The sequence below is a fragment of the Paramisgurnus dabryanus genome, chromosome 22 (genome assembly GCF_030506205.2).
Source record: "Paramisgurnus dabryanus chromosome 22, PD_genome_1.1, whole genome shotgun sequence".
Lineage (NCBI taxonomy): Eukaryota > Metazoa > Chordata > Actinopteri > Cypriniformes > Cobitidae > Paramisgurnus > Paramisgurnus dabryanus.
In genome coordinates, this window is record NC_133358.1 from 28,443,283 (window position 1) to 28,455,696 (window position 12,414).

Here is a 12,414-nt window from a genome sequence, read left to right on the forward strand (position 1 = left end):
GATGCACCGTACACAAGGGTGGCCGCGCGCTGAAAAAGTTTGAGAACATCAAAAGAATCTGATGCATAAAAGGTTTTTGTAGTAAACGCTGAGAAAAAAGGTGCAAAAGCTTTCATGGGGTGCTACCCTTTTATAAAGTAGCCTACAGGGTATGTATTAGTACATCAAAGGTATACATATTGGTACAGATTGTACCTAAATGGTACATGTTAGGACCACCATCACAGTGACAGCTTTTGTCTGTTTTCTGACAGTTTGGAAAAGGTTGTACAAGTAATAAAGAAATGATTTTTCTATAGCATCGCTGTAAAAAAGAAGTTAGTTCCCTAGCCCTAACCCTAAGTTCACCCAAAAATGAAAATTTGATCATCATTTACTCACCCTCATGTTTTTTTCAAACCAGTATTTATTTCTTTGTTCTGCTGAACACAAAGGAAGATATTAAGCAATGCTTATAACCACACAGTTTTGGGCACCATTGACTTCCATAGCATTTTTATTCCTACTATGGAAGTCAATGGTGCTCCTGCTTGCTGTTTGATTACAACTATCTTCCTTGGTGTTCAGCGGAACAAAGAACATGAGGGTGAGTACAGTAAACAAAGAAAAATGTTATTTTTTGGGGCCACCATTTTGGCACATTTATTGAATAATATAATGAATACAGTTTGTGTCTTATTTTGGTTTTTGTAGCGTATCCGGTTGCCCATTGGCTGATAAGACCCTGAAGTCACTAATGGCTGCAAGTTCTCAAGAGCTAAAGTAAGAATTATCAAACATTTGTGATCCCACCTAGGAAATCCAGGCTAAAATGTCATAATTGAATGATGAGATTACGAGCATCTTTCTCATGATCTTACTCAATCAATATTTAAGATATCAAGGTTATATTTTTACATAATGTTTGTAGGATGATTTTATGTAGAAAACAGTACAGTAAATCACAAAAAATGACTTTAGCTGGGTATTTTCTCAATTTCTGTTTTAACAGGTGCCCAACTCCTGGATGTGATGGTTCAGGTCATGTGACAGGAAACTATGCATCTCATAGGAGGTGAGCTTCATAAAACAGGAAGTCTCTTTAGTATGATCCTGAACTGCAAAGCACCATAGTCAAGTTAAGATACATGAATCACCTGTAATACTTGTAATGTCTAATTCTGAAGAGCAATGACTCATGGTAGATATGAGACTATAATAGATTTGACAGCCCTCACGGGAGTTAAAATATTTCGTTTTAAACAGAATGCTTCGTGGCATTTCACGGCTGTTGAGGTGTAATGACCTCTGTTCAATAAAAACACGACAGGCGTCAAAGCCGCAGTAAACGCAGCGGCCGTATCTTTCCCACGCACCCGTCTGCAGGCTTGAACTTCTGAAAGGTTCCTCACATATGTCATGTTCCTTCCAGTCTGTCGGGCTGCCCTCGTGCCAGGAAAGGAAGCTTGAAGCTGACGCCAAGCAAAGAAGACAACAAAGACGAATCGGAGATGAAGTAAGAACACAGAAATGTATCAAGATCCCACCTGACGCATTGTCTTTTAACTTTTTCCCTGCCATAAGAGAAAACGCTTCACTGCCAATGATTTTTTACTGAACTTTATATTATCCACTAGATGGCGATCTAACCCAACTTATAAAACACTGAAGCATCCACTGATCCAAAAACAGTAAAAACTCTGTGTATGTTTTGATCGTTGCTCTGAATCTGATCTTTTGTAAAAGTTATTTAAAAAAAATGCTGCCGCTGGCTGGTATTTTTTTTTAACACTGGCAGGGGACAGAGTTAATAAAACTTGTGTAAACTCCAGAAATTTCAATTTTACTGGTTTAAAAACGTTTAAGCAAAGAGTTAAAAGCCATTATGATAAATCGTTTTCATGGGAGTGCACATGTAGAACAGACTGGGAATGTTGTTTTGAGGAAAACTGTATGGTTGAAAGCGAAATGCAAACTTTATTTAAATCCATTATTTGTTTGAGAAGAATCGCTGTGCATTTGAATATGCAGAACATCGGTTTCTAGAAACTCTGTTGGAAAATAGCACACCGTCTAAAAAATAAAGGAACAAAACTGTGTTTACAGGTATACAAAATATAATACAATGTTGTACCTTTTTAAGTACCTTAAAGTGATAGATCACCCAAAAAATGAAAATTCTCTCATAATTTTCTGACTCTCATGTTGTTACAAACCTGTATGAATTTCTTTGTTCTGTTGAACGCAAAGGAAGATGTTTTGAGGAATGTTTGCAACCAAAGCCCCATTCACTTCCATAGTATTCTTTTTCCTACTATGGAAGTGAATGGGGCTTATGATTCGTTTGAATTCCATTACATTTTATTTTATTTATATATAGCTTTTTACAATTGTTTAATTGCTTCAAAGCAGCTTTACATTAATAAAATGAGAGAAAACACAGAGGACAACAAAAATAAGTTCAGCAGCTTAGATTAAACCAAACTTGTGAGTGGAGTAATAATGTAACGTATAGAAGAAAGTTTTAAATTAATATCAGCTGAATCCCAAGGGACTGAAAGTAAATGTAAATGTTGCTGTGTAAATGTTGCTGTGTTATATTAAAATTAAAGTTGCCCATATTCTCCTAATTTATAATTTTATAATTAAAAATAAAATAAATGAGCAAACATTACTCTGTTTATGCATAACTAATGCAGTTTTATTTTCAAAGGTAACTGTTGTAAAAAAGAAAATTCAATCATTTTGCCAATCAATTTTTAAAACATTTTTTGTCTGTGTGCCACTGCCTCGAACTCTCCATTATTAGCCTACAGTACCCAAGTTCGTTGAGTTTCATGACGCCTTTAAGTATGTACATTTAAAAAAAATGTATTCACTTTAATTCCTTGCATTAATTTTAATTTACATTCTTGTAATGTACAAATAATTTTTATTTTATTTTAGAAAACGGGCCAAATTAAAAGGTCATTGCGGGCCAACATTGGCCCGTGGGTCCCAGTTTGAGCACCTCTGCGCTAGATCATTTAAGTGTTTATAGGTGATTAAAAATATTTTACATGTAAGCGATATTTAAGTGTTAGCCAGTGTAAAGATGCTAAAATCATGCTTATGTGATCATTAAGGTTTGGACAAACATTCCTCAAAATATCTTCTTTGTTCTTCATCAGAACAAAGACATTTTTACAGGTTTGTATCAACATGGGATCGAATAAATGATGACAGAATTTTCATTTTTGGGTGAACTATCCCTTTAAGGATCTATTGTGTACCTTTAAATGTTTTGTACCTCTAATGCTGGATTCACACCAAACGCGGTAGAGGTGGCAAAAACGCGCTATTCGCACGAAGTTGGACGCTTGAACATTTTGAGTTTACTCGCTTCATTCACGCGTGAAATTCTAGTCATTCGAGACATTTATGTGGAAATTCGTGTCATGGGAGGGGCTTCTGCGACTCCGCTCGTTTCCTGTAATCACTAATAGAGCAAGCTCCTGATTGGTTAACGCGGCGCGAATTTCCGCCAAAGTTAAAAAATCTTAACTCGCGCGTTTCCCAGGGCAACGCTCAATTCGCAAACTAGACGCACAAAGGAGGCAAATAGATGTGCGTAAACGCGTCTTTGCTTTGACTTAACATTGAAATCACTCGCACTTGATGCCTCTGCAGCGGCTGGTGTGAACACAGCATAACATTTAACTGGTAGAAAATTTGTCCTTAAAGGTACACAATTGGTCCTAAAGGTATAATACTGTAGCCCAAAAAGTACAACTTTTCAGTGTGTTGAAAAATGAACCTTTGATGGTCCCACCCCAGTGACAAAAAAAGTACAGTTTTGTACCTCTGTATAATTCAGACTTCAACGTTTCCTCATTTCTTTACAATAGCACATCAGTTTGCTCTTTTTTGCTTAAACGTAATACTATAGAGAAATTTTTTTTTAATCCAGCCTTAATTCCAAAGTCAAACCCTGAGTGCCAGAGCTTTCCTATTTTTACACCCATACTACATATTTAATTACTAATGCAAATACAAAAGCTTAGGAATTAGACAGTAACAGCAAATTAAAGGAAAACAGAAAAGAAATGAAAGCATATAGGCTGTTGCTCCATCTCTAATGTTTGCCGTAGTTTGGGCAGGCGCTTATCGATGTTGAAGTTGTAATGTCCTTTTGTTTTCATCACTAGATTAGAGCCCAAACTGCCGTAACAACCTTTCCCATACAGGCCCGCAGACAAGCTATTTGTACTTTCCCAAATAACCCCTCACCTCTTCCAATAAGGGCTATCGGGAAAGGGGTCGGCAACCTCCAAATCATGTGCTTTCCCCCCCTGTGGAGGACTCGCAACAATTATGTGCAATTTATGTCATTCCATTACTGACCTGAGGGGAAGGTGAGCGGCAGAATAAATTGGCCGGCTTCTCACCGCTCTCGTCTTCAACTTACGCTTTCCGTTAACCTCACCGCCCGTAATTATTTATTGGAGCGGGTTTCCGACTTTCCCTGTGTGCTGATAAAATTATTTGAGTTTTTTCCCTGTTTGAATACATTTTAATCAGCATTGCGCAGGATTAATCTCCTTAATGGTGTTCGAAAAGACTTCCAACTCAGCAAATCGGGGGTGGAGGGAAACCGGCAAATCCTCAGCGGTGCTTTGGGGTTCAAATTTTTAGCTATTAATTTATCAACTGAACGTATATGGGCTCATTTGTTTACAAAGATTGGGGATGGATCGTCTATGCTTGGTTGTTTAGCCACATAAACTAGTTCAATCCCAAATGAGGGATTAACTCGCAGTGCTACTCTGTCGAGTCGAGTGCAAACAAAAGGGGGGCTTTATTTTAAGCAGGCCGGGGGTCAGGTCGCATCTGTGTGTGTTTTGGCACGGTGACCCAGAAATCTATACTAAACAACTGTTGTGGTGCAGATGACAACGCACATGGCCATCAACATCCAAAGTTTTATATGAATTTATATTAGGGTTCCCACGGGTCCTTGAAATCCTTGAAAGTTTGTAAATCTGGGGCCCTAAAAAGTTTTTGAAAATATACATATATAGATACAGGCCATTGAAAGTGCTTGAATCTATTTTATGCAAGAAATTTTCTGAAAAAAAATCCATATAATTTCCTGTGTAGTGTAGGATCATAAAAATGCTAGATTTTTTTAAGCACACGTGCTAAACTGTTCACTTTAAATGCTTATATATCTTCTGTATGCGAATGTTGATTCATACCAAAATGCTTTTTTGCATAGTTGTGTTTAACACATGAAAACGTCTCTGGTTACGTATGTAACTGTTGTTCCCTGAGAAGGGAACGAGACGCTGCGTCTCCCTTGCCATACTTCCTGCGTCCCTGTAACGCCGTCTTTGGCGATATTTCAGATAGCGATATACTTCCTGGCTCCCGTGTCTTTGTTGTTAAGCCTCACCATTGGTTGAATTTGATAAACACATTCAGACGCACTTACCCCTGGAGGCGTCCCCAAAGTGTCACCGCAGTGAACTGTAACAATGTATCTTTAAAAGGTAACACAATGTAACCTTGCTCTCACTTGAAATGTGTCCCCACATTTAGTCCTTGAATTTGAGGTTATTGGACCTGGAAAGTCCTTGAAAGGTCCTTGAATTTGAAGTTAACCAAGGTGTGGGAATCCTATATGAATGTATCACACGATTCACGGTGGTAATTTGGCATTTCTCATGTGACAGGTGCCCAGTGGCGGGTTGTGATGGGCAGGGTCACGTGTCTGGGAAATACACATCGCATCGGAGCACCGGAAGTTGCCCCATCGCTGCCATGCGTCAGAAGGAGAGCACCATGAACGGATCGGCCTTCTCGTGGAAATTGTGTAAACAGGAACTTCCTCACTGTCCATTGCCTGGATGCAACGGGTTGGGTCACGCCAACAATGTGTTTGTTACACACAGGAGGTGAGGAATAGATATGTTAACAATACTAAACAGATCTTTAAAGGACAACAAAATGTATTTTATTTTCATTAGTATATGTTTAAACTTAAACTTGTTTGAGAACTACTGCTTACCCTGCCCTACATTCAGTATCAATCCTGCTCAGTGTTCTGATGTATGTTTGTGCATTGTGTGCTAACAGTTTATCCGGGTGTCCGCTGAACGCCCAGAGCATCAAGAAAAAACTCTCGGATGAGGAGATGATGACCATCAAACTGAAAACCAGCAGTGGTGAGTAGCATTCATGCATCTCCATAAACTGAACTGAAATAATTCAACTATTGCATTTCTCTCCCAAGGATAACATTTACTACACTGACAAATGTGCATGAATGCTTTAAGCAAACTTGTATGGCTCATGTTCATGGTTTGCATGTTTTATATTAGGTATTGAAAACAACGACGACATGCAACACTTGGATCACGAGATCAAGGAACTAAATGAATCCAATCTAAAGATAGAAGCAGATATGATGCATCTTCAGACTCAGGTAAACAAATAAATGCACCTGTCAGCCGCTGAACATTGCAGGCGTTGTGTTGTTTCAGAGCTAAAGACTCAAACGCTTTTCCTCATTTTCCCCCATATTACAACAGATCTCATCCATGGAGTGCAACTTGAAAACTATAGAGGAAGAGAATAAAATAATCGAGCAGCACAATGACAGTCTGTTGAAGGAGTTAGCGCGACTCAGTCAAGCTCTTATCAACAGTCTCACTGACATCCAGCTGCCACAGATGGTGAGATAGGAAAAAGTATTTACTGTATTTACAAAAGTATGTAAAGCATAACCTAGAATCAAGAACTTGTATTAACACTTATTTCATGCATCACAGTGTATCTGATTGCCACATCTGTTGATTTACATAATTAACCACACTGTTAAAAAATACTTTTCGGACTTAAATGTTTTGTTAAATCAACTTAGATTTACAAGTCATTGTCACAACTTATAAAATTTAGTTGAAAAAAGTCAACTTAATTGTATGAGTTATAACAACTCACCAGTAGTTATAACAACTCATCTCTAGTCAAGATAAATAATAGTAAGTTGACATGACTTGTAAATCCGAGTTGATTCAACAAAAAAATTTAGGGCAGCAAAGTATTTTTTTATCACTGTTAAAAAAAATGCAGCATGAAGTAAAGCAACTTGGTTTTGCAAGTCAGTTCAACCTACTATTTTAAGTTTTGGCTTGTGAAAAGGTGACATAACTTTAAATGAAATTGTTTAACTTAATTTCAATAAAGTCAAGTCAAGTCAATTTTATTTATGTTGCACTTTTCACAATTGTTAAATGGTTTCAAAGCAGTTTTACATTAAAAGCCGCTTTACATGGTAACTTCACTGTAAAAAATAAAATCAAAATAAAATAAAATAAAAATAAAAATAAAAATTGTCATTGGTCAATGCCCATGAATTGTTTCAAAGCAGCTTTACATTCAGTGCGTTCAATGCACAACTTTGCTGTAGAAAAAAATAAATAAATAAAATATGTCTAGGTAATCTAGAAATGTTGTATTTTTTAACATTAGTTAATGCATTAATTAACATGAAATAAAAATTCAACCTATTTTTTTTAAGTTTTGGCTTGTGAAATGGTGACAACTTTTTTGCATATTTTAAGTCAAGTGAATTTTATTTGTATAGTGCTTTTCACAATTGTTAAATTGTTTCAAAGCAGCTTTACATACAGTGCATGGGAACTTCACTGTAAAAATGTAAAAAATTAACTCAAAATTTTAAGGCAGCTAAGTAACTTAATTTTTTAGGTTGAACCAACAAATCTTTTTTACAGTGCTGCGTCTAGAAATGTGTTTTATTTGTTGACATTAGTAAATGCGTTAGTTAAGATGAAGTAACAATGAGCAATGTAGTTTTTCATCATTTATTAATCTTTGTTATTGTTACTTAATGCCAATACAATTCTTGATTTTAGTTCATTGTGCATTAACTAATGTTAATAGTTACAACTTTTGTAAAGTAATAAATATGTATTAGTGCATGCTGAAATTAACATAAACAAATAAATGTATATATATTTATACATTAATAAATGCTGTAGAAGTATTGTTCATTGTTAGTTTATGCTAGCTAATGCATTAACTAATGTTAACAAATACAACTTATTGGAATGTGTTACCAATATTATTTTATATTCTGAATAGATCTGAATATGTAGGTTACATGAAAATCATTTTAAAATGTCAGATCAGGTCAAATTAAAAATAGAGTAGTTTATAAAGTAAAACTAGGGTTACTTAGTACTGGTCACCACATGCAGTCTTCAAGGCAATTAAAATAACAAAAATATGGTAATTTAGTAACTATTAATCTCATAAGTTTTCATAAGAAGTCAGCATATCTAAATATCTGCATTGTGCTGTGGAGATTATAAATCTAATGTATGTTTTTAATCTTTCTCAGGGTCCCATCAACGAACAGAATTTCGAAGCTTACGTGAACACATTGACAGATATGTACAATAATTCCCAGCACGAGTATTCCCCCGAATGCAAAGCCCTGTTGGACAGCATAAGACAGGCCATAAAGGGTATTCATGTATAAGGCCAAACAATCTCTCTCACATCGGTTTGATCTTCTGCAGAGGGCTGGTACTGTGATCTGTGCAAGATATGTCTTGTTAAAAAAATGATAATAACTCCATTCCATAACAGATTCATTGCACTGAAAAATACCAGCCAGATTTTTAATGCTATGTTGATACGTTTCTTTATTTGTGATATTTTACCTCCCTTTGCACTTGTTTATTTCCTATGGTTTGCTTAACTTTAATTCCGTATATGTTCTTTTGTGTATTATTATTATTATATTATTGCTACATATTATCTTTATTCATGGGTACTATTTATTACACAGTAATCTTATTTATTTATTTATTTATTATTTATTTATTTACATCATAACCGTTCGCTGCAATTCCAAAATGCAAGGCCGACTTCACGTACTGTACTGTGGATTTTATTTTCGAGTTGATCTGCATTTGTTGTACAATAACTGGGAGTTTTTAATCGTTCAGAATGTATCACCTACTACATGTGTGATGCCTTTTATATTAATAATTGATGTCAGATGTAAGAAAAGCCCACTTGCGCCACCTGTTGGTGTGTTATTGGTCTATTAGTGCAGTTTGCACCCTCGAGTCATTTTTTGTTTTTGAACTGATTGTATGCCACTAAATGAAATCTTTTTTTACCCATAAATCTTTATTTCATGCAAAAAGTAAAATATATTATCTAAATTCTTCATCGACTGTACAGGACCCTTGGCCATAGCAAAAATCCAACTTTGAAGAATAGATCATGTTAAATTATTTGCATTTCTCTTCATATGAACTGCCTTTGACGTGCACATCTGTGTGCATTTATGTGCCTAAATGTAAATGAGTACATGGAGTACGATATGTTTAGTTGTAGACCAGTATTATGTGAACGGTGATTCTTTTTATTCTGCAGTATATTTTATTTTCTTAATGAAAAGCCTCTAAACTCAATTTATTTGCTGTTTATACACCATTTTAGGGTTGTAAGAAAAAAAATATTCTTGTAAAATGGGGCTCAAGTGTTTTATGATCGGAGTCGGACACAAAAAGGTTTTTATTCTTTTCTGTGGGACTGAACTTACAACATTTAAATGGCTCTTAATTGTTCAACTTTACTTATTTCTCCAAGCACTTCAGTCATAATTTATTCCAGATTTTATGGTTAGACTGACTGTACCATTTCTGAATAGTTTAATTTGGTAACTTCACTATGACATTTTGATAAAAGTATACATTTTCACAAATGTATAACAGCAACACGCAATAGATAATATATTAAATTACAATCCATAATGAGTCTGTATCAGTGGATTTGCATGCATGGTCAAGTCTTTTCAGCAGACCTGAATGTTGTTGCTGGAGGCGTTTAATTCATTTGACCACCAACAGCCTCATAGTCACAGCACTTTTAAAACTTTCTCTAAAAACGGACCCCTTTGCACTTTTATATGTTATGTAGTGTTTATTTTAAGCAACGCAGGTTACAGATTTGCTTTATTAATGCTATTTATTTGACCTGACCAGGTTTTTAGTTTAATCAAGTTTTACATTGTTCAGATAGAAAAAAAAACACACATTATCTGACCAAATGAACATAATGCATTGTATTCAGCATAAATTGAATCAAATTGTTTTTGTTAAAATCCTGCATTTATTTAATACTGTTAAATTATTTGTAAATCCTTAATTTATAAACCACAGATTGTTTGCTCAGGAAGTTTTGTGAGTGATATTTATTTTTTCCTTTTTGTATTTGATGTTTTGTAATGTGCTATGAATTTTTTGTGTACAAGAAAAAATAGTATAAAACAAGGTACTGTAAATGATTTAGTTTGTTTTTGTTTTTAAGAAATGCTTTTTGTTTTTCAGTTGGAGTAGTTTGTATATCAGGATTTCCTTACACTTTTAAAATTTCATAAGCAGTACTGGACTGTGTTGTACAGTTTGTGTATGGTAGAAATAAACTATTGAAATGATTTGCATAGCATGGTTTAACTTATAAGACTGAAACAACTTTACCAAGTCATGCACGATGTTTCACATAGAAAACTACTTCACTAACATTCACTAAAACTTTTCACATGTGTTTGTTGTGGCATCCAGGTACAAAAACCTAAAAATTCATTTTGAAAATCAAATGATCTGATAATATTTTATTAGATGTATGAGGTCACTTCCTCCTATAGGTTCACGCAGGTGTCCTAACAAAGGGACTGCAGGTTTACATCACATAACTTATAGACACAACGCATTAAACTTTGACATCCAGAAAGTGTCCAAATACTAATTCAAATACAAACTTATTGTTTAATGCTGTCCTTTTTGCTGAGTTTGCAATAAATAATAATAAATATTTAGTTATCTGATGCAATGACATTTATAAATTTTTAACTGTGTCCTAAGGCTATTTGGGGATGCAGTTTATTTTCCTAGAAAGAAGAACACAATTTTCATGGTCACCAGCAGATGGGGCATGAATGCAACTTTCAGGCACACAACATGACAGGCCCTGCTTCCTGGATGAAAACTACACAACACTAAAAGTGCCACACTTGTTTCAAAACAACAGAGAAGGTAAATATAAACACGGATGTAGTTCGACTGGTCGACTGTCAAAACAGTGACATTATAAGATATAATACTGAGAGTAATTTATCCTTGTTTAAGATAAATAAATTGTATCTAATTATTCGAAATGTACAAAACTAACATTTATTATAAAGTTTAATGACACACTTGCACAGCAATTGGATGATTGACATGTCATGCAATTATTGCATATGATTGCCAAGTCTCTTAAGAAATTATGGATTTTTCTTATATTGTTTTGTAAAAATTTAATTGTCAGACAACAGTGTAAAATTACTTTACCAGTCTTAGGTCACTTTTATATAATTTTTCTGTAGATATTTAGTATCTTTTCACGTAAGCACATTTGAGTCCCTAAGAAAAGTTTTTGTGGATCCCAATTAATAGGCTGACTTGAATCTCAGCCCTCCGCTCTAATAAACATCACAGCAGGATCTATCGCATGTTTTTGCTTATGGTGGTGGAGTATGATCATGAATATTCATTTACCTTCATTAGAGGGCTTGAGTTCAGGTATGGGGTAGAAAACTTGTATAATGTAAGCTGAAGCCAAGATGCCTCCTGGCCTGCATACAATGCTTACAGCTTTCTTACGGCTATAGCCCACTGTGCATGGGATATTATAGAGGAGCCCTTAGGCGGGTTGTAATCCTGTCTCTGCTCATTTAGAAATACTGCATAAGAGCTGAACTTTATTACTGTGTTAAACTTTTCATACTCTTTATATGTAGATACAGATGGTGATAGGACACTGACATGAATATGTAATCATATGATTTAGATTTTATGGTAGGAAACATCTGCCACAAGGCCTGTTACTTATTTCCAGTTGCATGGTTATTTTTGGGTCCAGACCTGATTTAGCAGGTGTATTACATCAGGGTCCCATAGCGGCATTGCTCCCAATAGTTGAAAATGTTGGACATCTACTAATTTTAAAGTTATTTCATAATGGAAATTTCTCAGTAGAGCTGGACTGGATCTTATAAAGGTGAGAGGTGAAAACAGGGCAGGGTGTCCTATGGGAAAACTAAGAGATCCAAGTGTGTCAACGTGGTAAATTAAATTCGTTGAGGTCACTGTCAAATGCCAAACATTATGAGCAGATTTCTAAATCATTGTTATATTTATTTCTGACATCAGGTAAATTTAGCGTGCAATGATGCAACCCTTTAGGCACATAGTGGGTATTTGAGATGTAAACAAAGCATGCACTATTTGAGACATGGATGGATGTTTATGAGCACATGTAAATTTAATGTGATGCTAACATATTAAAATGCAAATATATATTGTATATACATCA

General features: G+C 35.1%; 1 protein-coding gene across 4 annotated transcripts in view; it reads left to right on the forward strand.

Annotated features, from left to right (window-relative positions):
- The window catches only part of st18 (ST18 C2H2C-type zinc finger transcription factor), a 70,796-nt gene extending 61,294 nt beyond the window's left edge, over window positions 1-9,502 (forward strand). For all 4 annotated transcript variants that reach the window (XM_065258608.2, XM_065258610.2, XM_065258609.2 and 1 more), the window contains 8 exons: window positions 694-762; window positions 992-1,054; window positions 1,412-1,495; window positions 5,694-5,915; window positions 6,097-6,185; window positions 6,342-6,445; window positions 6,552-6,695; window positions 8,384-9,502. In XM_065258608.2, coding sequence (XP_065114680.1) covers window positions 694-762; window positions 992-1,054; window positions 1,412-1,495; window positions 5,694-5,915; window positions 6,097-6,185; window positions 6,342-6,445; window positions 6,552-6,695; window positions 8,384-8,524 — 916 coding nt within the window. In that variant the 3' untranslated portion in view covers window positions 8,525-9,502. The remainder of the gene's footprint in view (window positions 1-693; window positions 763-991; window positions 1,055-1,411; window positions 1,496-5,693; window positions 5,916-6,096; window positions 6,186-6,341; window positions 6,446-6,551; window positions 6,696-8,383) is intronic.
- Window positions 9,503-12,414: the final 2,912 nt, after the last annotated feature.